The sequence below is a fragment of the Cebus imitator genome, unplaced genomic scaffold, assembly GCF_001604975.1.
Source record: "Cebus imitator isolate Cc_AM_T3 unplaced genomic scaffold, Cebus_imitator-1.0 Scaffold65, whole genome shotgun sequence".
NCBI lineage: Eukaryota > Metazoa > Chordata > Mammalia > Primates > Cebidae > Cebus > Cebus imitator.
Genome location: NW_016107380.1, coordinates 6,618,543 through 6,645,577, shown reverse-complemented (window position 1 = coordinate 6,645,577; position 27,035 = coordinate 6,618,543). Strand labels below are relative to the sequence as shown.

General features: G+C 41.9%; 1 protein-coding gene and 1 long non-coding RNA gene across 9 annotated transcripts in view; both read right to left on the bottom strand.

Moving 5' to 3' along the window:
* Positions 1-252: 252 nt before the first annotated feature.
* Positions 253-27,035, bottom strand: part of IL20RA (interleukin 20 receptor subunit alpha) — a 47,067-nt gene continuing 20,284 nt past the window's right edge. For 3 of the 8 annotated variants that reach the window (XM_017530450.2, XM_037739214.1, XM_037739213.1), the window contains 6 exons: positions 17,905-18,040; positions 12,336-12,517; positions 10,723-10,898; positions 9,705-9,849; positions 4,906-5,045; positions 253-2,630 (listed from right to left, as the gene is read on the bottom strand). In XM_017530450.2, coding sequence (XP_017385939.1) covers positions 1,833-2,630; positions 4,906-5,045; positions 9,705-9,849; positions 10,723-10,898; positions 12,336-12,517; positions 17,905-18,040 — 1,577 coding nt within the window. In that variant the 3' untranslated portion in view covers positions 253-1,832. Of the gene's footprint in view, positions 2,631-4,905; positions 5,046-9,704; positions 9,850-10,722; positions 10,899-12,335; positions 12,518-17,904; positions 18,041-18,816; positions 18,835-27,035 lie in introns of those variants that run through there. The other 5 variants (XM_017530449.2, XM_037739216.1, XM_037739215.1 and 2 more) reach the window with 4 other exon arrangements.
* LOC108305708 overlaps positions 24,207-27,035 on the bottom strand; it is a 9,507-nt gene continuing 6,678 nt past the window's right edge. Inside the window, exon 2 of the long non-coding RNA XR_005200654.1 lies at positions 24,207-24,389. This is a non-coding gene — a long non-coding RNA (uncharacterized LOC108305708). The remainder of the gene's footprint in view (positions 24,390-27,035) is intronic.

The following is a 27,035-nucleotide window of genomic DNA, read 5'->3' as shown; positions in this document are numbered from 1 at the left end:
TGAGCCACCGCGCCCGGCTGGCTTTTCTTTCTGGCAGTTAACAGTGGGGCCTGGCAGTTAATGATGACGATGACAAACACTTATGGAGCACTCACTATGTGCCCAGTACAGGTCTGAGTACCATCTACAGTTCAACTCTTTTAATCCTCAAAACAATCCTAATGCAGCTCTTATTTCTATTTCACAGATGAGGACACTGAAGGACATGGTAGGTGCTTAGAAAATATTTTGTGAATGGAATTAATAAGCAGGACTATATCAATCCTTTTATTTTTTCTTTTGCTCTTAATAACAATTCATTCTTTCTCACTTTTGAACTACTTTTACAGTTAGTGTAATACATTTATTCTCCCAAACCAGCAGGATCGTTTTTATAAAGATTGAGAAGAACAGAACACTCTGGTTAATATAATTACTCTCTAAATTAAACCATTAGATCAGAAACTGTTTGCATCTGTGGACAATCACAAAAGGTCATGACCCCAGAATCGTCTCTCCTACCAGGGTTGTCTGCTTGTACCAAAAATATCAATAAGGAAATACGGGTGATATCTGTTTTCTTGAAAGAGCATCAATGGATTATGAGTTCATGATTAAAACAAATACATATTAAGGCAAATCATATGAAGTTGCTGTTTGTCAGATTTAAAACAGCCAAATATCAACAATTACATATGGTTCAACTTAATAGATATTGTCCCATTTCAAAGCAGCATGACTGAAGAATTTAATTTTCTTAACAAGTGGTAAAGGAAATGAGAACAGTTACCGGAATTGAGCTAGAAAGGTACTGTTTTATGGCACAGTTTAGTTCCCACAGCAAATTATGTCAAATTTTAATAAACTCTCCCTTACATGGTCATTTAACTTATTTTTCTTGTATGTTCTGTATTTATGAGTTTTAATATAATAAGAATAGAGGATATTCATTCACAGATATTCCAAAGAGTCTTTGAACCACTGCCTATTCTAATGTTTGATATTCTAATAGTAACACAGTAACACAGTGCTTTACTGAACACTTCCTAGTTACAGACTATGTAAATATCTTTTTGAAAGCACATTTCCAGAAATAAATGTAATATTCTATTATAATATGTGCCATTTTCTTTTAGGTTAGTTTTGAGAGACAATAAGCCCCTACTAAATTATTGAGAGGACACTTTTCTGACTACAAAAGAATACTCATTTATGTTTATATTCCAGAATTACTCATAAAGTATTGATGATGACCTCTTAAAGTAGCCAAGAGTGTGTGATATCATGAAGGTCTGGGCCTGATTTATTCATTCTAAATATGAATCATGATGATAGTTGAGGTTTTCACATGTAACCAACTTACCACCGACCTAGTGGTATGTGCCTGTTTTAAGTATCTCCTCCAGCTCCCAATAAACCCAGTTCTGAAAAAGTAGTATTTATAAAATGAATATTCTTTGGGAAATATTTTTTACAGTGCTATTGTATACATGGGACGAACCCAGAAAATAATCGCAGAAGTGTGTCTGTTTGAAAATAATAAACAAAGAGGCCAGAGTATGCCCACCTGAATAAATTCTGCACCCAGCCTGGCAAACATTTATGGACTGCTTCCTCTGTATAAAGAAACAGGCTAGCTCCTGCACTCTGGACACCCACCACCATTGTTAAAAGACCTACATGCATGAACCAACCAAATACGTACTATGAGAATAGAGAAAAGAAATAAGTAATTCTCACAGACACTGAAAAACTGGAAAAAACATCTTTTATCCCAGGTACTTTATTGCTGGGATCAAAGGGGTAACTCACTTTTTTGCAAAGAAGGAGTCTGGCAAAAGGAAGTGTTGTCGTCAGTTTTCCATCTGTACATATAACCCCCATTCCTCCATGAATTGCATGAGATAGGTTTCATTTTCTCCCGGCAGCCTGTCTGGAGCCAGTGCCTCATACAGTCTAGACAGAAGGCCCTCCTCCCAGAGCCCATTCCCCTCTGAAGGCTCGCAGCCCTCTGAGTCCTGGTCAAAGCTAGACAATGAAGGGATACACAGCCTGCCAGTTTGGGGGTCCCAGTCAACCAGGGTTGTCGATGGCTCTTCCTTTGGACCCTCCTCCAAATCTGTGTGCTCCCGTGCCAGAGGGTCTAAGTCTCGGAGCTGAGGGCTATATGAGTACTGTAATGTTTGCAGACCCAAGACTGCCAGCGCTGCCTGCGAGTCAAATAATCTTCCTTGCCTGGACACCTCCTCCTGAAAACTGAGCTCCTGCTCTTCAGGGCCTGCACAGATGTCAGTGGTTCTTACATCATATTCATATTCGATGACTCTTTTATCTGGGGATATTGTTCTGCTGATGGACTCTTCCTGGGTGAGGGAAGTACCTTCTGTGTTTTCTTCAGAGTCACAAAAAATTTCCATCAAATGCGAAGCATATCCTAAATGTTTCACCTCCTCTTCCTCCTGAGGGGGCTCCAGGTTCCTGCTAGGCTGAGGATTATTAAGGCTGGATACATCACTGCTTTTTCCCAGCAAACTCGTCTCCTGATGAGAAATTTTAGAATCCTCCGAGATACTGAGGGTGATAAAGTTAATCACGATTTTTTCAGATGGCACAAAGAATCTTTTGTCAAATTCATTTCCATAAATCAAAATCTATGAAGAGAAAAGAGAATGGTTTTCACCTTTTCACTTTGGAGAGACATTAAAAACAGCTGTTAGGTAGAATATCTTGTCACCAGATAGTTTTAAAGACCTACTCTTACCAACTCATGTAAATGAAAGTTATGCTTGCAATATACAGAAAACCTCACTCACTGGGAGTAGAGACCTAAAGAGACTATATAAAGACACACAAAAGGCACATGGAAATGAAGTGCTTCACTGGGTGGTTATTTCTCCAGTCCAAGGCTGGGGCTTGGGGCATTGGTGCCCCCTCTTCTAACTGGCAGGAGAGATCATTCATTTCTTGGCGTTTTTACATTCTGTAAAGTCAGAATCTCAGCCACACAAAGAGTAGCAAAGACTGAGTATAGCAGAGTTTGTGACATTGTTTTATTTATAGTTTGCTATGTACTTGTTAATAAGCTGTGGTTACCCTGGCTACCTGCCCTGTTTTTGGATATGTTTGAAATGCAGACAGGCATGAGAACTGGAGGTAGAAAGGGAGGGAAATATATGAGCAGGGATGGTCTTTACTCCTTATACCATTCTGATCATGCTATAATAGGGCCAAAAAAGGAAATTCATCTGCCAGTTTATGGCAGACAGAGACACTCTAAATCATGTCAGGGAAGCTCAGATGAGCTTAAAATATTGCTGTGGGTACCGTAAAAGATGCCTGTTACTTAAGAGAGCATGAGTTACAATCCTCATTGTCACTCTAGCATGTGATTTCATTTAACTTTACAAAACAGAACCTTTAGCTTCATTCTTTTACATTTTAAGTTTCAACAAAATCACAGGCGGTCAATTCTCCTGTGAATGTTCCTTCCAGAAAAGGTCTCCCAATGCCATTAAGAAGCCAATTCTGAAACCTGAATTCAGGGAGAATCATAGAAAAACTTAGAAATGGAACTAACAGGAACCAAGGTATGTTATCAGGTACATGTGAATATATCTTTTAATAGTTCCCAAGAAAATAGTTTTGATTGTCAAAAATATGCTCAGCCCTTCAGAACCTTTCAGCACATGGTTGCACCTCCTTGGGTTTATTCTTTCTTCTCCTCACTGTGAAGGATTAAGTCCCGGCCATGTTCCTCCTAAGTGTGTTTCTATTCCATGTCTTTCTCTCTAGCCTGATATCCCGCTCTCGTCTGTTAGACTTGAATCTTCTCTCCCCAGGACAAAGCCATAGCTCCCTGGGTGTTTCTCTTGTTTCTAGTCTTACTTCCCTCCAAGTTGTCCCGGAACTAATATCTGGTTGGATCTAAACCATGATACAGACTTGGACTCTGACGCTCCCGACTTAAAACCGTATGGAGATTTCTCTTTGCTGGTAGAATGAGGCCGAGCTCCTTAGAACAGCACCCCAGTTTTCCTCTTACTTGGACCCACCTCCCACTCTCCAGTCTCATCTTCTCTAGCTTCTCATCCGGAGCCTCCTGGTTCAGCGATGTCAGGCAGTTTCCACACATCCACCCACCTTTCCCCTTGCTGTTTCTTCTGCCTGCACTACGGATCCTAACTCCTACTCACCTCTCATAACCAAGCCCTGGCATGAGAGCTGAGCCCCCATGTGGGGTTTTGGGGCCCTCCTTGTACCCCCAGAGTTCCCAGTGCCCGCTCTCATCTTAGTCTTCACATATGATTTTGAAATTCTAGGCCCCGACTAGGTTTGAACTTCTAGAAGGGCAGGGATCATGACTGAACTTATCTGTGTACCCCAGGACCTTGTATAATCTGGTCATTAAATGGAAAATCTTTTCAAAGCTAAGGAATCTTTATCTTTCGTTCTGTTAGTGAGCTAATCCAGAAGTTTTTTTTGTTCATTTGTTTGTTTTTGAGACAGAGTCTCATTCTGTCACCCAGGCTGGAGTGCAGTGGTGCAGTCTTGGCTGGCCGCAATCTTTGCCTCCCGGGTTCAAGTGATTCTCCTGCCTCAGCCTCCTGAGTAGCTGAGATTATAGGCATGCATCACCATACTCAGCTAATTTTTGCATTTTTAGTAGAGATGGGGTTTCATGCTGTTGGCCAGGCTTGTCTTGAACTCTTGACCTCAAGTGATCTGCTTGCCTCAGCCTCCCAAAGTGCTGGCATTACAGGCATGAGCCACCATGCCCAGTCCAGAAAGTGTTTTTTAATTCACTAGCTATTTAACTTTAAATTCACTCTTCCCTTAAAGGGAACTGTATCTGTTCTAGGACCTCTTCTTCTGTCCTCCTGGAGGTGTGCTATTATAATAAAGACCCCTGCCACACCAAGCACTCACCAGATTCGCTGGGTGTTTCTCTTCGCCAACGTGGATATATCGATAGATGGAATAGCCCATCACAGAAAAAAGAAACACGGTAACAGATACGGGCAAAACATACCAGAAGATGATTTTAGCCTTGAACTCTGATGATTGATCTGTTTAAAAAAAAAAAAAAAAAGGTGGGAAGTGCGGAAAAGGGGTTACATAGTTGTGATTTGATGTGATGGGGAAAAAACTGGCATCGTTAAGTGGCTTCTGGGCAGATTATTACGTTTGGGAACTCAGTTTTCTCACCTCTATGTTGACAAGCTTAAGCTAAAGTTATAAGGGGTCTCAGAATTCTTACTCTCCCTAACAAGAGACAGTCTGAAGGAATCTGAACTCACCTCAAATGTTTACACTAAGAATACATCAATCATCCAAGTCAGCACATATTCTACCATCGTACATCTTCTGCCTATGAGATTCATGCTGGTTCCTATATTTGAAATTGTATTTGATATTCAGGTAACTTGCAGAACTTCAAACAAACAACAAAACCCTCCTGTGAAGATCCCATCAAATTGCCTCACTTTTCCACGCCACCTGTTGCACTCAATCTTCCTGCATGTTCACTGGAGGACAGGAGTGCATGGTGCCACCTTTTATGTGAGTAGCAGAACTGTTCTTGCACTGGTTGGCTGGACTCTCTGGGTAGGCTGGAGCCTGGGGATGAGTGTAGGGAGGTGGCTGGATAGGGTACAGTGCGAATGGCAGTTGACTCCCTTCCCAGGCCTGCTGTGCTGTAGGTTTATGATGAGTAAAAGCCTGTAGAAGAATGAAAAGACCTGGGAAATAGTTTTAATAAAAGCAGTACTGGCCATATTGGTGATGACGAGAGCTCACTGTGACTAACTCATACTTGTTAAGCCACTATGGTGTACTTGGAAGTTGCGATGGTTAATTTTATATGTCCAGTTGGCTAGGCTACAGTACCTAGATATTTGGGTAAACATTATTCTAGAGCTTTCTGTAAGGTTTTTTTTTTTTTTTTTTTTTTTTTTTTTTTTTAGATGGGAGACTAACATTTCCATCAGTGGGTTTTTCAGTAAATCAGATTACTATTTATAATGTGGGTGAGCCTCATGCAATCAACTGAAGACTTTAATAAAAAATGTCTTGACGACTCCAAAGAATGGGGAATTCTGCCAGCAGCCTACCTTTGGGTGCGAAGAGCAAACATCAACTCATCCATGGGTTTCCAGCCTGCCTATCCTACAAATTTGGACTTGCCAGCCTCTATAATCCTGTGAGCCAATGCCTTAAAATAAATAAATATTTCTAAACAAATAAATGTATCAATATCTGCATCGATATCTATCCTATTCTTTCTGTTTCTCTAGAGGATCCTGATTGATACAGCAGTAGGAAAAAGAGTCAAATGACAAAAGTCCAAGTGTACTCCTTACACACTAACAAAACCAGCAGGAGTGTGACCGGAACATTCTAATCCAGTAGAAAGTTGGATGCTCTTGATGCTTGGGCCCAAGAGAAAGCAGCAAAATCACTATCTGGTTAACTATTCAGTTGAAAGCCTGGAAACAGATGTGTCATGGCTGATGAGAGTGGTCAACAAGAGCCAGTGAGAAAAGTCCAGCATGCAGGCCTGTTGCCCTGCATGATTCCCAAGGAGCACATTCATTGCCAGGTTCTGCACAGAGACATGCCAGTGCTGCAGTGCAGATGCTGCAGGTGTCAGAACACCACCTGCCCTGCTTTTAGGCTGCAACTCAGTCCAACCCTCTTAATACAATCCCTGGTCCCTCGATGAGCCTGACCTAATTGAAAAGAATCATAACAATGACTGATGGCATTCCATATACACTAGCTCATGTTTACTACAACAAACCCAATAAACTGTATTTTAGGGATGGGGGACAAGAGAGCAGAAATATGTTTCAAAGAATAGTCCCAATAAAGGTGCTACTGATTATTCAGAAAGCAGGTCCTCACAACAGTGTGTTGGAAAGATATCTCTGGTGATATAACAGCTGGGATAGCAGGGGTTCAGAACTGTATCTGTTCTAGAACCTCTTCTTCTGTCCTCCTAGAGGTGTGCTATTATAATAAAGACCCCTACCAATAACAATTAACTGTTATTCTGTTAATTGTTCTTTCTTTTCTTTTCTTTTTTTTTTTTTGAGACAACGTCTCACTCTGTTGCCCAGGCTGGAGTGCAGTGGCACAATCTCGGCTCACTGTAGCCTCAACTTCCCCAGGCTCAGGTGATCCTCCCATCTCAGTTTTCCAAGTAGCTTGGATTAAAGGTATATGCTACCATACCTGGCTAATTTTTGTATTTTTAGTAGTGATGCGGTATAGGAGATTGGCCAGGGTGGTGGGAAAAATTATAGGAAAGATGAAAACCTTCTTGGACGGCCAGAAGCTTTTGCAAAAGCTTTGGGAAAGGGTTATAGCTGAAGGCAGCCTAATCCTCTTACCTTGAGCTAATAGCAAAGAGCAGATAACAAGGGAATGAATGCAGAGGACTTTATTTAGATAAGTTTGTTTACCTATTTCTGCATAAACCAACCTCTGATTATCCACAGGCATGACTGCTCTCTACTCGGGGGGTCAGCAATGTTAATTACCTGCAAATGGTGTTTGTTTGTGACCCTTGTCATTAAATCATTTCTAAAATAAATATGAGCATCTCCGACATATTGGGGCTGCATGGCTGGACTCCCTCTTTGGGGTCTGTAAGCCATGGGGTCTCCTAGCTTCACTCTCACAGGCAAAACACTTGTGTCTGTGAACTACTTTCATCCGTTGCTTGGCCAGAGTCTGCAGGTCAGACTTGGCAATGGGGTTTCACCATGTTGCCCAGGTTGGTCTTGAACTCCTGGACTCAAGTGATCCTCCCACCTCAGCCTCCCAAAGTGCTGGTATTACAGCCATGAACCACTGCACTTGGCCACTTTTTTCATATTAGTGAGAAAGTGGGCTTCATCTGCTTACTGAGAAGTTTTGAATTTAATCTGCATTTTGCTGCTTTTGCTCCACTTGTGTTAATGATTTCCACTGGAAATTCATTCCCACCAGCTGGCACTGATCAAGGTGTTAGTAAAGAGAGCACTTCTCCCAAATAAAAATATGATTTCTTCAATATGCTTTGTTTTGCTGGGCATTTTAGTTTCATTTGATATAAGGTAAAGACTCCTTCACTGTAAAAGAAAAGCTATGATAAAGACAGACAGTCAAAAGCAAAGCCTTGCACTTTTCACATGTACCCACAAAGTTCCCTTTCTTTACTCTGGAACGGTTTCATCTTGAAAGGTGGGAGGGGTGAGGGAGGAGGAAAGCAGGGGTTATGGATTCCTATTCATGGCTAATGACAGAGCCAAGGCGTGCCGTGGAGGTCGTGGACCTCTGTCTCTAGCCCAGCTGTTTGGAAAAGAAGCAGAAGAATAATGGATGAAGAGCCCTTCGATGCAGACAAACTTTAGAATTCATTTTCTTTATATTTTCATGTTTTGAATTCAAGTTCCTCTCACTCTGAAGGCAGAAAAATTAAACAAATGCCAAGCTCACAACTCTGTATCTCTTCATAGGAATGGGCATCTCTAACCACGGTTCCCTGGCAACCCAGTTTAGAAAATGTGAGGAGATAATTAAAAGGAAACAGAGAGAAGCAACTGTAAGGATAAAGAAGTGATCACTGATTTGCTGATCCTGGACGGACCCTCACACAGTCAATCTAGTTGCACTTGAACACAACCTGAAGCACCTATAATTAGTATTCCCCAGGGGAAGTGAAAAATAAATTCTGCTTTACAGTGATATTAGAATAATGCTTTGTTTCCACTGATAAAATTGTCTGATGTTTTTGGAGACCACAGAACTTCTATTGATCAGACTGATATTATTTTTTGTTTTTATTTGAGATAGAGTTTCATTCTTGTTGCTCAGGTGTAATTTTGGCTCACTGCAACCTCTGCCTCCCAGGTTCAAGCGATTCTCCTGCCTCAGCCTCCCAAGTAACTGGGATTGCAGGTATATGACCCCACGCCTGGCTAATTTTGTATTTTTAGTACAGATGGGGTTTCTCTATGTTGGTCAGGCTGGTCTCAGACTCCTGACCTCTGGTGATCTGCCCCCTCGGCTTCCCAAATTGCTGGGATTACAGGCGTGAGCCACCATGCCTGGCCTTATTTTTTAATTTTTTGAGACAAGGTCTCACACTGTTGCCCAAGCTGGAGTGCAGTGGTGCAACCATGGCTCACTGTAGCCTCTTCTGGGCTCAGGTGTTCCTCCCACCTCAGCCTCCCGAGTAGCTAGGACTACAGGTGTGTACTACCATGCCTGGTTTATTTTATTTTTTGTAGAGATGAGGTCTCATTATGTTGCCCAGGCTGGTCTTAAACTCCTGGGATCAAGTCATCCTCCCTCCTTCGCCTCCCAAAGTGCTGAGATTTCAGGTGTGGGCTACCATGTCCAGCCTGATTATGATTTTAAAGAAGAAAAAAGCCACATGTAAAAGTTTTTCATTGTTATTTCACAAAACAGGTAATGGAGGGATCATGGGAAGATTGCTGGCAGCGGACACAGGACTGTATGAGTTCTCCCAGGGGGTGAGAACACTTCTGAATGTTAGCCAAGCTCAATGGCAGAGTCCTAGGCTGCTCCATGCATTTCTGGTGGTAGCTGTTTCTGCCTTTGCCTCAACCTGTTTCCATTAGACATGGATTTATCAAAATCTTGTTTAAATCATCATACTGCCTTATAGTTTTAGCAGATCTCCTTCCTAGACCAGTGGAGATTTTTTTAAAGCTTACCTTTCAAAGTCCTGGCACACTGCTTCTCAGAAGGCTGAGCACGGCGAGGGGGCCCTGGGACAAAGGACTCCACATGGACACAGTACAGTGTGTTCGGCTCCAGCCAGGTGAGCACCAGTGTGTGGTTGGTCACAAACTGGGACCACTAGGACAGGGAATTGCAAACACTGGTTAGAGCCAGACATTTCTTGGACCACCCCAGACAAAGAACTCTAGAAGGAAATAAAAGACCAAGCCACCATCGAGTCCTTTACTATCAGTATAAGCTTTTTTTATTCAGCAACAGTTTTTTTTTTTTTTTTTTTTTGAGACGGAGTTTCGCTCTTGTTACCCAGGCTGGAGTGCAATGGCGCGATCTTGGCTCACCGCAACCTCCGCCTCCTGGGTTCTGGCAATTCTCCTGCCTCAGCCTCCTGAGTAGCTGGGATTACAGGCACGCGCCACCATGCCCAGCTAATTTTTTGTATTTTTCGAGTAGAGACGGAGTTTCACCATGTTGACCAGGATGGTCTCGATCTCTTGACCTCGTGATCCACCCGTCTCGGCCTCCCAAAGTGCTGGGATTACAGGCGTAAGCCACTGCGCCCGGCCGTGCAACAGTTTCAATATGCTCTTTTCTTTTAGCTCAGCAGAGCATTGTCAGGAACTGGACCAATGCTGGGAACAATTTTAAATAACACATGGATAGAGTTCTTATTCATTGTCCTGGGTCCTTGCTCACATGTTGTTTTTCTCAGAGAAAGACTGCAAATGAAAGCTCTCCATCAAAGTGAAGTGCACAATCTCCTACACTCCAATAGCAATACCATATCCTGTTAACAGAGTTTCTGTAAAGATCTGAAGTTAGTTCTGTAAAATTTCTATGTATCAGCTTCAACTGTATCTTGTGCAGCATCTCTTTTGAATATCAGGTCTTCCCAGAGTCACATGCAGAGAATCAAAGCATCAGGGCCATTGGCTCCCACATTAGCTACAGAGTAATACATGAACAATATGCCCCATTCCATTGTAGGCTTACCGTTCTATTTGATTTAGTGTTCGACACAGAGACATTATACTTCAGATTGGAGTATATTTGTTGCATGGAAATAGGAATGTCTTCTGGATTTCTCTTCCACTTCTCTGGAGCCGTCAGGACAACAGAAATGGACTTATCACCTACAGTCAGTGCCACCTCCGGTGGGCCAATTTGTGCTTAAAGGAGAAGAGAGAGGTTATTATCATGTTGAGATGTACAAATTACCTTAGGTAAAGCTACCGTATAATCCTACTCGGACCAAAGCTCTAAAAGACACCTTCTTACAGGAGATGCCTCAAAATGTACTAAGGTGGGCTCGAGTTATGCCTAATCTTGAAACCATTTCACACAGCCTGATACAATGTTAGAACAGCAAATTCAAGTGTTATATTTCCTTATTCACATGCATAAACAGTATCTGGTGATGGTTAATGCCATCAAAAAAGGTTTGTAACATTTCTTTGACTTGAAAGGTTGGTGATAAATGACAAAAACATGATTTGATAAGTGGAAAATCAGAGGTGATTAGAATGATCTAGAACAGAGACAAGGAAACTTTTATCCTAAAGGTCTGGACAGTAAATATTTTAGGTATTACAGGCCATATGACCCCTGTTGCACTACTCCACTCTTGTAATGCAAAAGCAGTCTAAGGTAACTATGTAAACAAATGAGTGTGGGGCTTGTGTCCCAATAAAACTTTATTTATGACTAGACACCAACATTTCAAATTCCTGTACTTTTCCAATGTCACAAAATATTCCTTGGATTTTTAGAAACTATTTGAAAATATAAACACCATTCTTAACTCTTGGCCTGTAGAAAAACAGAAAGGGGGTTGTTGGATTTGTCCAAAGGGTAGTTTTCTGACCTCTGATCTGGGAGGGCTCCCTGACTTATGGAGCGCCTGTAGAGCTCATCATGACAGCCCTGAGTGGGTCCTTCATGACTGAGTCAGCCACAACTCAGGGGATGGCAACATTATAAAAGCAGATACCAGGAAGACGTTGCCTTGGTTCTGAGTTACACTTGGAAATTGCATCATCACACTACCAAGTTCATATAAGAAAAGGCATAGTTGGGATCATCAGGACAATCTTTAATCAGTCTTGTGGAGACAGTAACAGTCCATAAACCCACACCAAATAAAGTCAGTTTTGTTCCTCAAATTACATAGCTTCTACTAAGTAGTAAGACAAAGTCAAAACTTGATATCATTTTCATCTAGTATCAACTTTGGATCTGGGAGAGATCTTACAGACCACTTGGCTAAACCTTTGACTCAAAGATGAGACTCAGGCTGGATGTAGTGGCTCATGCCTGTAACCCTAACACTTTGAGAGGCTGAGGTGGGAAGACTGCATTAGCCCAGGAGTTCCAGACAAGCCTGGTAATGTAATGAGGCCCCGCCTCTACAGTCAATCAATCAATCAATCAACGTGAGATTCAAAGCCAGCAAAGTTAAGGACCTTGGCCTGCTCACTCAACCCACTGGTCCAGAATAGAGCCAAGAAGAGCACCTTTCACTGGGCAAGGCTGTCTATGAGGCTGAGACTGTTAAACTTGATATTAATATATGTTTAACTGATAATTGCAATAATTGCATTACTTACTTTCTAAAAAAGGATAGAATCGTCCACTCTCAGCCCATTTGGAACACTCTGTTCCCCAAATGGCCTTAACTTTGGCATAGTACTGGTGTTCGTAGTCAGAAGTTTCAGCAGAAAGATCACAGTAGGTCCTACTGATATTTCTGCATTCTGATTTATTCAGCCATTTCTTTTGCCCATATCTGCTAAGAAAGAAGCTGAATTAATAATGAGGTGCCCTCTATACTTTACAATAAAAAACTCAGTCATTTTATAAAACTGAATGGAACTAAAGACCTTCTCTTCAGAAAAACAAAAGTGCCTGTCATTGAGATAAAAAAGAATCCACTTTTGCTGTGGGCAATTTTTTTCATTAGCTGTCAGGAACATGAGTCAGTTTCTGTAATCACCTTTCTTTCTGTGAATTATAATGTGGATAGTACATTTTGAAAGCATGTATTTTATTGTCATTCTTTGGCTACAGTATAATTTTTACATATTGTATGATCAATTCTTCTAGTAATTATCTATGTAGGTTTTTAGTCTACCATGTACACAGGTCAGTTTGATGGATTGTTTTAAGAAAAATTTGTCATTTTGGGGGGGAAGAAAAATTACCTTGATGTTCCCGTAGCATATAAAAATATAAGCATCAAGAATTCTAGGAAAAATACACGAGGCTGGAGTGCATACAAAAATCTGCATTTTCAATAATGATAGTGATGATGGTGATGATGATATTGACTAGGTTGGTCACGTTGGTTTTCCTTTTCTTTACTAAAAACAGCAAATAGGGATGGGGGCAATATTTTTAGCCCTTTTCAGGCAAGAGAAATCATATGATAAGCCAGTGAAAGGAACAGGGGAGGGAGCATGGGAAAGCTGATAGGTTACAAGTGGCAACCTAGGGAACAGCTGAGAGGACACTGCAGTGGTCCAGGGGAAGTTGTAGGTCACTTGGACAAGGATGGGGGCAGTAGGATAAATAAGGACAGGAAAAAACTAAGAAATATTAGGAGAAAGGACTTGGTGATAGAGAACATGTAACAGATTAGGGAAATGAAGGTGGTAAGGATGCTGTCTCTTTCTGTCTGGAGTAGATGGATGGAATGGTGGTGATAGTTGCCAAGATAAAGGGCACTGAGACAGAGCAGATTTGGGAAATGAATGGGGAGGCATAGCAAGAGGGAAAGATAAGACATTCACTTTTGATGTCTTGAGCCTGAGTATGTAAGAAATATCCCAATGCAGATGCCTAGTGGGCAAAGGGGCTCAGGAGAGACACGTGAGGGGGAGGTAGGGATTTTGGAGTCAATGGCACCAAACTGCTCATTGAAGGCACCGGCATGAATGAATTATCTGTGGAGACAAAACAAAGTCTAGGATAAAATTTCAGCAGCATCAAGATTTAAGGGTTGGATAGGAAGAAGACCTGGAAGTTGCAGCTAAAGATGAGAAAAAAAACATTATCATAAAGGTCGAGGGAAGAGTGTGTCTTGAGAAAGAGGATATGTCCATGCATTGCCAGGCTTATGGCTGTCATCTCTTTTCAGAATATGGCAACAGATTTCTGAAAGTAAAGATGCTTTCCATTTCCTAAGTACCATACCTACCAAAGGCATCAGAAACATAGCCAGATGTTACTGACCAACTTCTCCATCCAAGTGATCACTGTTACTTAGGGGCTTTCGATTTTTTTTGGCCATGATCCACAGGGGAAAAAAAATACATTTTACATTGTGATTCAGCTCACAACATATACAACTATCTAACATATTAAAACAAAAATTTTACAAGAAAATATTTAAACTTTACCACATGACTTGCATTCAGTTATTTTTTGTTCCACTCCATTCCACACCATTCCATTCCTTTCCATTAAAACTAATGTTAGTTATGTCCCTCAACATTCACTTCATGACTCATCAAAGAGTCTTGAGTTGTGGTTTGAAGACTATTGCCACTGCCCATGTGATCCCTCCCTCCTCAAACTTCCTCACCCTGCCAAGGGCAGGGCAGCTTCCCATGACAGATGCTGATGCAGGAGAAAAGGTTCTTTACAAGATTTTGAACAAGATAAATGAATAATAACCAGAATCACTTAGCATATATTCCAGTAATAACACTCACGCACGGCAAACATTCATGTGGGGCCTTCAGTGGTCTCTGATTTACAAGCTTTATCTCGTCTAATTATCATAACAACCCTAGGGGGTAGGTACTCTTATTTTCATCCCATTTTATAGATGAGGAAGCTGAGGCTCAGGGAGATTAAGGGATCTACTCAAATTCACATGACTAGTAGAAGGCATACCGGGGATTTGAACTATTCTTCCCTGGCTCCAAAATTTGTTTTTAGTACTACATTCTATTTTTTGTATTAAACTCTTTTGGTGGATAGAATTTAAACTTTTGTTAAATTTTCATCTTGGAAACAAACTTCACTCAAAAGCATAAAAGTATAATCTGTAACTTACCCAGCTAGGTTGAAAGCCTGGCTAATGAACTATGGACTGTCTGACTGCAGAGCTGAGCTTGGAGCCCTCTGGCAGTAAAACACACTGCCCTCTCTCTACTCCTTTCCGTCTTTCACGTGCACAGGCATGTAAGAACTCCGACATGGCAAGCTGCTTTTAAAGTACATTATTTTTAAAAGTTGCACAATCTAAGTATCTGCTCACACAGAGCAGTGATGACTGCCTATGTTTTTAAAATCCCTTTCTGAATCCCATAAAACATAGGACAGAGCAAGCTCTTTGCTCCACCTAATGGAAAAGGAAGCAAAGGCACGCTCATGAGCTACTTCTCTCTGCACAGCGATTTCTTTCCTCTAACACTGGTTCCTGAGAAACTCCTTGGAAATGAGAATGAGTTTCTAGATAAATGAGGTCACTGGCTTTAGTGGTCTGAATTTTTTTTTCAAAGACAACACTGATTTGATTCGTTTTTGAAAATATGGTAAATGTTTGTTAATTCAAACAAACAATTCAGAAAGTATAATCAAAAGAGAAACAAATCACCCTAAAACCCATTACCCCAGAACATTTGGTGTATATGATTCTGGATATCTCATTGTGCTTCTGTATAAACAGAAGGACGATTAGAGAGCAGAATAGATGGACAAAAATTAGATTATACCATACATATGGTTTTAATAAAAGTAGTCAATTCAATGTGCCTTGAACTTTAATAGAGAAAAGATATTGAAGTGAAATTAAAGGAACTGCTGAAGTGCAAACGTTTGTCACCACAAGAGATATTTGTTTCTAAAAGAGCTTTTAAATTAAGAAAATGGTTTGTGAAAAATATTGAGAGGTTAATTATTAAAATAATGAAATATTGTCATTTTAGATCACTTTTAAGGGCTTCTGGCTATGAAAATTAGCATACAGTTTTCCCCCACCTTTTCCACCTTATATTATTGTTTAAGTTCAAATTATTTTAAAGAAACTTCTGTAATTACATTTCCATCACTATTTAGTCTTAGTTCTACATTTAGATGAATTCAGTGCATGCTACCAGTCTTTTTTGTCATCACTAGGTTCTTCTTTTGGGTTATCTTTATCTCTCAGTTAGCTGGAGGTCATCCTTAGTGCTCCACCTGATCCCCCAGGAAGTTCTCAGGAAAGTGATCTCCTCGGTTTCCACCTGCTTCGAAACACCAGTCTACTGAACTCAGTGAGAGTCTCAGGTCATACCTGTCTTTTCCTCAGAAGATGTATTCTGTTGAGTGTTGTCAGATTGAAATTTCCCTTTTCTCCCAACTTGAGTTCTGCTTTTGCTAAAACGGGCATGAATCATTTAATTTTCTTAAAGTCCAGTAACTTCACCAGGATATGTCTTGCTATTGTTTTTACCAATTTTTTTCTAGACATACCACACATTCATGATACACAGTTCCAGTCTTTATTACCTGTTCAACCATTACTACCACTTAGCTCTCACAGGTTTTTCATCTTAATACAGTATTTTTATATTCCAATATTCCCAAGCTCTGCACACTTCCTTAAAAAAAAAGTTCTCCCTGTTGTCTTAGAACCTCTTCTTTCACTGTTTTCTTTGAGCTTTACTTTACAGATCCTGTTGTTTATGTACTCTTAACAAATTTACAGACTGTTATTTGTTTTAATTCTTCCTTACTTCCATAGCAAAGCTTTTTGGAAAACTGTATTCTTTTTTCCTCTTTACCCCTCCCAGGAATTATGAATAGGTGCTATGCTAGTTCCTTTGGGACTATTGCTCTTTGAGTGGGGCCAGCTGTTTGTTGAACAGGCAAATGCATATAAGAATAGGGCTCAGAAAATGAGCTTTTGCTCTCCACAATTTTTTTTTTTAAGATAAAACCTGGCTTTATCACCCAAGCTGGAGAAAAGTGGTATGATCTCAGCTCACTGCAACCTCCACCTCCCGGCTCAAGCCATCCTCCCACCTCAGCCTCCCAAGTAGATAGGACTACTGGCATGTACCCTCATGACTGGCTAATTTTTGTATTTTTTGTAGATACAGGGTTTCATTATATTTCCCATGTTGGTCTCGAACTCATGAGCTCAAGCGATTCATAAGTCTCAGCCTCCTATAGTGCTGGGATTACAGGTAAGAGTTACTGCATCTGGCCAGTGCTCTCCATAATTTTAAACTTCTGTTTCCATCAAACACACTCTCATGAAATCTGTTATTCTCTTTGCTGGGAAGGCTGCCTGCCGTCAGGTTTTGGGCTGCAGGAGGCTGATGTTGTAGCCTTCCTGGGCTGCCTCCTAGCCAGTGCCACCTCCCTTTCCTCTTGTCCCCTGCTCAATCCCAGCTTCTCCCTGGGTTGGGACGGGGCCTCCTCAGTGAACACGTGCTGTGTGCCTGATTTCTATTTCAGCTCCTCCATCTCTGACATTCTGTGGCACCCAACTGGGGCTCCACGGGGACACTTCCTTAATTTCTGGTGGTGGCAATCCTTAAATTTCCATACTCTCAGACTGTTAAGTGAGCCTCTTAGTACTGTGACACTTATTTTTGTGAAGTCGTTTCCTGTGGTTGGAGCTGGGAAGGCATAGGTTTGCTTTCCACTTCTGCAGCTGTTTTCTTTCAGTTTCCACAGAATCTGGCTTAGGTGCTTCCTAGTTTGTGGTCGGAGTTGTGGCCATTTCCTTTGTTTCTCTGAATCTGTTTTGCATTCTTTCTTGTTTGCAATGAGTTTTGAGGGCCAGATGAAATGCCTATTCATTGCTGTCTTTAAGTAAAACAGCTGAATGCACGAAATATACACATGGTTTCAGGGAGTCTAAGGATGCCTATATTCAAAACAGCTTAGAAATTTCAGAGATGATGGACTGCTTTGTTTGTACTGCCACCTAATAATGTTTTGACCAACTTCTTTTCTCTGTCTAAATAACATTTCCTTGCCTGCGCCCCCTTCTGTCTCCATGAAGAAACTGTTTTCTAATTTAACCTTACAAAACATCAAGAAAACTTAACCTGAAACATCTAAAACTTTTCTCTTTTTCAAACACATTTAATACCACAGATAGTTTATCTTTGCACAATTCACAGGAGTCTGAGTCTTGTGTTTGTAAGCTAGCCAAAAGGAAAAGAAGAAACTTACATGAAATACTGCACAGTGTAAGTAACTTTAACTCCTTGAAGATCCTCTGGTCGATTCCATTGTAGGACATTCTTCATGTTGATAGATAAGAAGGTGATGTTTGCAGGTTTAGGCAAACCATCAGAGACACAGGGAACTAAAAAAGCAGCAGAGAGAAATTGAGGTCTTAGTGGTGGAAAAGGTAAACATGATTCATGTAGTAGTTAGTCTCCAGAGATGGTCCCCAATACACCATGGCTTGCAGTATGCATGTCCTATGTAACAGCTCTCAAATGGAAAAGAAAATGTGGCAGAGGTGGCCTTAGGAGTCAGCTGTGGGATAAGAGGGCAGATTTAGGCAGAGAAACCCAAGATGGGAAAGGGCCTATCCAAAAAGACAGTGTCTTTGGAACTGTCAAAAGATCAGTTTGGAAAGCTGACGAAGAGGACAGTGGCCAAGATGAAATCTAAGGAGAACAAAGGAGCCAGATCCCCCATCTCTCTAAACCATGGGAAAACATCTGGATTATATTTGAAATTCATAGGAAAGTATTGAAGCCTCTGCAGCAGGGGAGAATATGAACCTATTTATATTTCAAATGGATCGCTTCACTGCTGAAGGGAGAAAAGACTGGATGGACCAAGGGGAGAAGGGAGAAGGCAGTGAGGCCATAACTGCATTAGCCCCAGTATGCACCAAGATGCAGGCTGTGGAGAGGGAGATGTGTGGACAGCTTGGAGCTCAAGTTTCAAACTAGCGGTGGGACCTGCCGATGAAACAGAACTGCACGGGTTCCATCAGAAAGAGAGTGGCTGTGCTGTGAAAGCAAAATTAACAGATGAAGATCCAGCAAGGAATGCTCACGCTTTTATCTATTTTGATGATACAAAGGAGTGATAAAAAATAGAATTAGGCGATGCGTGGGCTCACACCTCTAATCCCAGCACTTATGGAAGCCAGATCACTCGAAGGCAGGCAGATCACCTGAGGTCAGGAGTTTGAGACCAACCTGGCCAACATGGTAAAACACTGTCTCTACTAAAAATACAAAAATTAGCCAGATTTGGTGGCAGGCGTCTGTAATCCCAGCTACTTGGGAGGCTGAGGCAGGAGAATTGCTTGAACCCAGGAGGTGGAGGTTACAATAAGCTAAGATTGCACCACTGCAGTCCAGTCTGGGTGACAGAGTGAGACTCTGTCTAAAAACAAAACAAAACAGAATTAGCAGGTTTTTTTTTTTTTTTAAAGGAAAAGAAATAGTACATTTAAAAAAGAAATACAGTTTTATAACTAGTATTCTCTTTTGTTTAAAAAAATTTGCAAAATTTTTAGGCACTGTGTTTGTTTCAAGTTTGAAAAACATGAAGAAAGACATTCCTGAATAAACATCTCAATAGGGAAAAATCAATTTTCTAACCTGCTAGTACTGATAAAATCATCGAATCAACACCAAAGTGAAAACATGTCACACCCACGTTGCTATCAGGAAATGGGTCCCAATTAATGGGTAACAAATACATTTTAACAAATATATTTGCTGTCTGGAAGCATGGCTCTGCTTCTCTGCAATTTTTGAGATTTCACATCCCAAATTAAAAAGCCATTGGATCGGTACACAGTTTTGTTTGGGGAGTGCCAGACCATCATGACTTTGGTTTGGTACACAGATTCTTCAGATGGGCGGGTCCAACCTCTCCTTTTGCAATTCTGCCAAATGCACCATGTTCACCAGCCACACCAAAATACTTTCAATACCTGAACTTACCCTGTTGTTTCACACCTTGACAGTTTAGGTCCCTTCTGCCTACGGTGTCTTTTGGAACTAAGAGGCAGACCCCTTGTTCTTCCACGTGTACATCATTGAATAAATATTGGCTTGTGCTATTTTAATGACATGATTGTGCTGACATGTGTAGGGTATGCATGGTCACCACTAAAGTGAGGATTCCTGACCACAGACATCTGGGTAGGAGGCTGATGTTTCCCAGAGGAAACAGAACTCAGAAGACTGAGGGAAGGGGTATCAACTCTGGATTCCATTTGAGGTTTGAATCAGGAAGGATATGTGAGGATGCTCCTTTGAGTTGTGGGTGTAAAATGGTCTTTGCCTTTTTAGAAAGCTGTGAGGAGTAGTCAGGGAATTATCTGCTTAATGAACTTCGAGGTAATGATTGATGGCCTGTAGCTTGTAAGCCACCTCAAGATCTGTGTCCCCTCTCAGTGTTTATTTCCCTTTTGTTATATTATACCTTGGCGCCATAATGGAATGTTTGTGTTCCTCCTCCCCACCAAAAAATTCACAGGTTAAATCCTAACACCCAATGTAATGGAATCTGGGGGTGGGGCCTTTGTAAGGTGATTAGGTCATAAGGGCAGAGTCCTCATGAGTGGGATTAGTGCCCCTATAAAAGAGACCCCAGAGAGGTCCCTCGCCCCTTCCCACATGTGAGGACATAGTGAGAAGATGACCTTCTATGTATGAACCATGAAGTGGGCCTTCACCATCCACCAAATTTGCCTTGATCTTGGACTTCCCAGCCTCCAGAAGTGTGACACATAAACTTCTGTTGTTTATAAGCCACTCAATCTATCACATTCTGTTCTAGCAGCTGGAATGAACTAATACATTTGGCCTTTGGGAAATTCTTCTAGCCCAGCTTCATTTATGCTCTAGCAGCAAAGGAAAAAGTCCTCTGTTTTCTCTTAGGAAGGAAGAGCAATGAATTAATAAGATAGATCCAGTAGGAAGAAAATGGATTAATAAGATAGATCTAAATGGGTAAATTTATCATTAGTGGAGTTTTATAAAATGTGGCTGCTACATTGGTTCTAAGAGTTACCTTGAATACAGGTCTGTAAGTACAGCAAAATGGTTTGTGACATTTTCCTAATGGCCTCAAAGTAAATACTAGGGTTGTCATCTAAGTATGCTGCAGTTTTAATTATATGCCTGACAGTAAAAGTTATTTCTTTTTTGTTGTACTGCAGGAAAAGCCTATGCATAGATTAGTGCCTGATGAACACCAGTTAAAAGTAGTAAGGTTCCCAGGGCAAACTCATAAAGAGCCAGGGTAATGAGCCTCTGTGGTTAACCCAACCTCTCTCTTTCGTGGCTGAGGCATTTCAACATTCCCTTTATGGCCAGCACATTCATTAACCAGTAGAGCAAGCAAACAGGTCGCAAGAGACTGGACAGCCAAGTGTGTTCAATTCTGGAGAGTCCCCTTTGGGACCATTCAAATTTCTGAAGCTTATGACCAACTGGGGTAGCTTTACATTGCAGAAGCCCTGCTCAACTTTGCTCAGAGAAGGTGCCCAGATGTCCTGCCCCCTTTACCCTTCTAAAGCTGAAGCTGTGAAGGAATGAGAGGCTCTGAGCTGTTTGACACTGAACACCAGGTATTATATGGTCTTTGTATTCTCAGTGCCTGGCAAAGAAATGCTTTAGAACTGAACTGACCAGGTACCCTTGGGGCTGACATAAATCATGGCAGATCCTAGATTCACATGAGCATTGAATTGAAGTGGAACAACTTGAACTACCAAATCTGTGTAGCTTGAAATCATCTTGGTAAGCTTACATTACACACAGGATCTGCACCATCAGAAGATACTAAACAGTTGGATTTTAATGAAGACACAGTAACCCATGGTGTGGCAAGTGGTTGCTAAATATTTTAAGTGTATTTTTAAATAGGAAAATTCCTTCATAGGCTTGTAGGAAAAAGAAATCCCAGCCTAAGTGAGTTTTCTACCATGGGAAAAAGGTTAAAAGGCAGTACAAAAAAAAAAAAAGAAAACAGAGGATGATTGACTAATTTCAGAAAGCAGATGTTGTAAACAATGACATGCTAACCACCAAAGTGCAAAACAGGTATGACTGCCTTCATATAGATTATCTTAAGCATTGTTTTAATTTCATCATGCTGAAAAGAAAGGCATGTTTTCTTCTGTCCCAAGTTACAAATCCTTTCTTTTTTTTTTTTTTTTTTTGAGACGAAGTCTCACTCTGTCGCCCAGGCTGGAGTGCAGTGGCACAATCTTGGCTCACTGCAACCTCTGCCTCCCAGGTTCAGGCAATTCTCCTGCCTTAGCCTCCTGAGTAGCTGGGATTACAGGCATGTGCCACCACGCCCAGCTAATTTTTGTATTTTTAGCAGAGACGAGGTTTCTCCATGTTGGTCAGGCTAGTCTCACACTCCTGACCTTGTGATCCACCCACCTCGGCCTCCCAAAGTGCTGTGATTATAGGCGTGAGCCACTGCGCCCGGCCACAAACCCTTTCTCTTGAAAAATATTAATTGATCTCCCTTCTTTGTCTAATTATATATCAAGTTCCCACAAAAAGTTAGTCTTCTTCTTCTTCTTTTTTTAAATTGCCCAGGCTGGAATGCAGTGGCATGATCTGGGCTCACTGTAATTTCTGCCTCCTGGGTTCAAGCCATTCTCCTGCCTCAGCCTCCTGAGTAGCTGGGAATACAAGCACCACCCACCAAGCCCAGCTAATTTTTGTATTTTCAGTAGAGATGGGGTTTCACCATGTTGGCCAGGCTGGCTTCGAACTCCTGACCTCAGGTGATCCACCCGCCTTGGCCTCCCAAAGTGCTGGGATTACAGTTATGAGCTACCATGCCCAGTCAAAAAGTAAGTCTTTTAAACAGCACTTAAAATATGATTCAGTGAGTATCTACCTGAGAAAAAAGATGCACAACTGTCTTCTATAAAGGACGGAGCACGATATGGTACTAACATTAGTTCCTTTGCACTTGATTTTCTTCCCCTAATCACCATCTCACCATTATTTCTCTGACTAATTGCTGGACCAGTGTGCTGCCTCAGTTTTCTCCGTAATAATACTGTCCATTCTTACAGGGTACTGCCAACTGCCCTAACCCAATGGTTTCTAATAATTGTTTACGTGAATAGCTCAGGGAGAGATTCCCTAATAAAAGTTCTAGAGTCACACTGGAGCCTACTCCATGCTCTATGTCTTACCAGCTGTGTGCCCTCAAGCCAGTTACTTAACTTGTGCCTCAATCTCCTCATTTGGAAAATGGAACAGTACTATCTGCCTCTTAGGCTTGTTGCAATGATTAAGACTCTTCACTAGAACTCCCAGAACAGTGCCTGGCACAAAGAAAGAGCTCAATAAGTATTCGCTCAGTATTGTCCTCCAAAGTTACTATCCTCATTTTATAGCTGAGTGGATAGAGGCCCAGGGAGGTTGAATGACTTGCCCGCTGTGTTTTAGCCATTTGGTGGACACTCAGGCCCAAGTGTGCTGGCTGAGACAGGGTGCTTGCCTGGGTTACTTACCTTTAGGTGAGTGGGAAATGCTCCTAAGTACAGTGTTGTGGGAAGAAAGGACTATATGACCATGATCAGTTTTGCATATTAAAGATTGGAGCTTCTAAGGAGAGATGTAAGAAAGTCAATGAGGTAGACTCAAGTATTATTCTTCTTTTAAGCTTTTCCTGGTGGAACTGTTCACAGTCATATTCATGTGACAAATAGTTACTGGTGCCTACTATGGGCTAGAAGTAGAATCTATGATAGGCATGGGGGTACAGCTGAGGATAGAAATAGACACAAGGGCTGGGCACAGGTGGTTCACACCTGTAATCCTAGCATTCTGGGAGGCTGAGGTGGGCAGATCACCTGAGGTCAGGAGTTTGTGACCAGCCTGGCCAACATGGTGAAATGCCATCTCTACTAAAAATATACAAATTAGCCAGGTGTAGTGGCAGATGCCTCTAGTACCAGCTACTTGGGAGGCTGAGGCAGGAGAACTGCTTGAACCAGAGAGACCTAGGCTGCAGTGAGCCAAGATCATGCCTCTGCCCTCCAGCCTGGGTGACTGAGTGAGGCTCCATCTCAAAAAAAAAAAGAAGAAGAAAAAGAAAAGAAGGCCCTACTCCCATGATGGAGGAGATATTTGATATTTTCTGAGTCTAGGGCCCAACCCTTCAATATAGACTTTCTCTGCCAGGTACCTGCACATTTATATGGATGAGCAATACATAAGTCATGCAGAAAAATTGGTGTTATCGCCACACCTCAGTAAGTAAATCTATGTGCTTAAACATGTTTTTCAGTATTTTGCTGTTGGTGCTTTACAGCAAGTAAGACTTTAACGTAGAGACTATTAAAAAAAAATAAATCTATTGAAGTTTACCCATTAAAGAGAATATGCAACTTTAAAGTCATTTACATAGGAGGGTTTATGACTATTCTCATGATACTCCTTAGCTCATGGCATTTGAGGGATGCTTTCTTTCAGCTATACTTATCTTCAGAGGTAGTTTAGAAACACACAAAAAAATCAATCTCATTTTTTTTAATAGTGACATCTTGTTTTTGTTCAACATAGCATTTTCCAGGTTGATCACCCAAACTTGCAGAAAGTGGCTTTGAATGCTTTTAAAAATAAAATTCATTTCCCCAAGATGAAAGTTTGCCACTCAATGGAATATTCTGACCAGTGGGTGCCAGGCTGTACCTGCAACTGAAAAAAGGGAGCTTGTGAAATTCATTGTTGTGAGATATTTGTGTGTAGCCTCCCATAATGACTATTGTTAATTTGTATAAGCCAGCCCCATTGTTTGTTAGAAAACCAGTCCCACTACTTTATGCCATCTCTTAGATTATATAAAGTTCTTCCCTTTCCTTTTAGAAAATAAACTGTTTGGGCCGAGCATGGTGACTTACACCTGTAATCCTAGCACTTTAGGAGGCTGAGGTGGGAGGTCAGGAGTTCAAGACCAGCCTGAACAACATGGTGAAACCCCGTCTCTACTAAAAATACAAAATTAGCTGGGAGGCTAGACAGGAGAATTTCCTGAACCCAGGAGGCGGAGGTTGCAGCGAGCTGAGATGGCACCAACTGCACTCCTGCCTGAGACGGAGCGAGACTCTGTCTCAAAACAAACAAACAAACAAACTAAACTCTTTGAGTGGGTACCTAATGTTCTTCACATGATATAACCTCCAAAACATCTCAGTTGGTGGGAATGATCATCACAGTAACTGGAAAAGTAGATTCTAATGTGGGTTGAAATCTTGACTACTTGATATCATGCCTCAGAAGGGAAAATAAAAAAGAAAGAACAAGGTTAAAGTCAAACTATTTGGGACCACTAAAGTACTGAAAAGAATAGCTATTGGAAATTCCAAGCTCAATCAGTACATATTTCTTAAATATCAACAATTTATTCCTCAAATCATTTTCAAAACTAGTACTTCTTTTTATCCTCCTAGAGGCAATGCAATTCTTCCATTAATATCTTCATGACTTGAAATTTTCAGAATAAAAGTCAACAAGATAAAAGTGTAAGAAAAGGCAGATGCTACCCAAGGCTGTGTCACAGGCATGTCCTTAATCTTGGTAAAATACAATTTCTAAATTGATTAAGATCTGTCTCAGATACTTTTGGGTTCACAGAATGATATTAAGAAAACAACAGGATCGGGGGAAGACGGCCGACTAGGAACAGCTCAGGATTGCAGCTCCCAGTGAAAGTGCAGAGGGTGAGTGGGCGCCGCATTTCCAGACGGATTTTTATTGCCCACAGACCAGGAGATTCCCAGGCGGAGGAGCCCCACGGGTCGCCAGCGCGGCTGTTTTGGCCTGCACGGCTGCTTTGCCGGCGCCCTGGCGTGGTGGTTCCCTGTACAAAAGACACTGGTCCAGGTGCCCTCTTAGCTGGCGATTGGAGCCCTGAGATGGCAGAGTTGCCCATTCATCTGAAATAGCGAGCCAGGCCAGGAGATTCCTAGGCAAAAAAAACCCACCAGGAATCTCAGCGCCGCTGTTTCAGCCAGCTCAGTGAGTCGCGGCATGGGAGATCCTGGCGCCTTTTCAACAGGTGACTGGAACACTGGGACAGTCGACTGTTCAATAACAACAACACAAAAAGACTCTAAGTCAGGGAGCCAGGTGATCAGGCTCCCACCCCCCACCCCACAGACAAAAAACCAGTAATTGAAAATGCTCTGGGTTGAGAGTTTCACAGCAAGCACAGCTGAACCCGGAATGGTCCAGCTCTGTGGGGGAGAGGTGTCCGCCATTACTGAGACACTCCACCACTACGGAGGCAGTCTGACCATCGCTGAGGCAGCCCGCTGTTGCCAAGGCAACCTGCCACTACAGAGAGAGTCCGCCATAACAGAGGTGGGCCACCATTGCCAAGGCAGTTCTAACTACACCCATATAAACAGGACTGCAGGGAAGATCACACGGCAGCTGGGCGGAGCCCACAGCAGCTCAGCAAAGCCTCTACAGGCAGACGGTGACTAGGCTGCCTCCTCGCTGGGCAGGGCAGCCCTGAAAGGAAAAAAAAAAGGCAGTAGCACAACAGAAACTCATAAATAAAGCCCTAACTCCCTGGGACAGAGCACATGGGGGAAAAAAAGGGAGTTTATGAGTTCTACTGCAGCAGACCTAGATATACCTGCCCAGCAACTCTGGATGAACAATGGAGCTCACAGCTCAGGACCTGAGCTCCAATAAAGGACCGACTGTCTCCTCAAGCAGCTCCCTGACCCCCGTATATCCAAAGAGTCACCTCATAAAGGAGAGAACAGACTGACATTTGGCGGGCATCCTACTGGGACAAAGATACCAGAAGAGGAAACTGGTAGCAACCCTTACCGTTCTGCAGCTGCTGCAGGTGATCCCCCGGCAAGCAGGGCCTGGAGTGGACCTCAGCAGTCCTACAGCAGAGGGGCCAGACTGTCAGAAGGAAAGCTAAGAAGAAGAAGTAACTTCAGCATCCACAAACTGGAAGTTCACTCAGAGACCCAATCTGAAAGTCGGTAACTACAAAGACAACAGGTGGATAAACCCACAAAGATGGGAAGAAGCCAGCGCAAAAAGGATGAAAACACCCGAAACCAGAACACCTCTCCTCCGAAAAGGGATCACAACCCCTCACCAGCAAGGGAACAAGGCTGGATGGAGAAGGAGTGTGATGAAATGACAGAATCAGACTTCAGAAGGTGGGTAATAAGAAACTACAGCGAGCTAAAAGAACATGTTCTAACCCAATGCAAAGAAACCAAGAACCTTGAAGAAAGATTTGATGAAATGCTAACGAGAATGGACAACATAGAGAGGAATATAAGTGAATTGATGGAGCTGAAAAACACAACA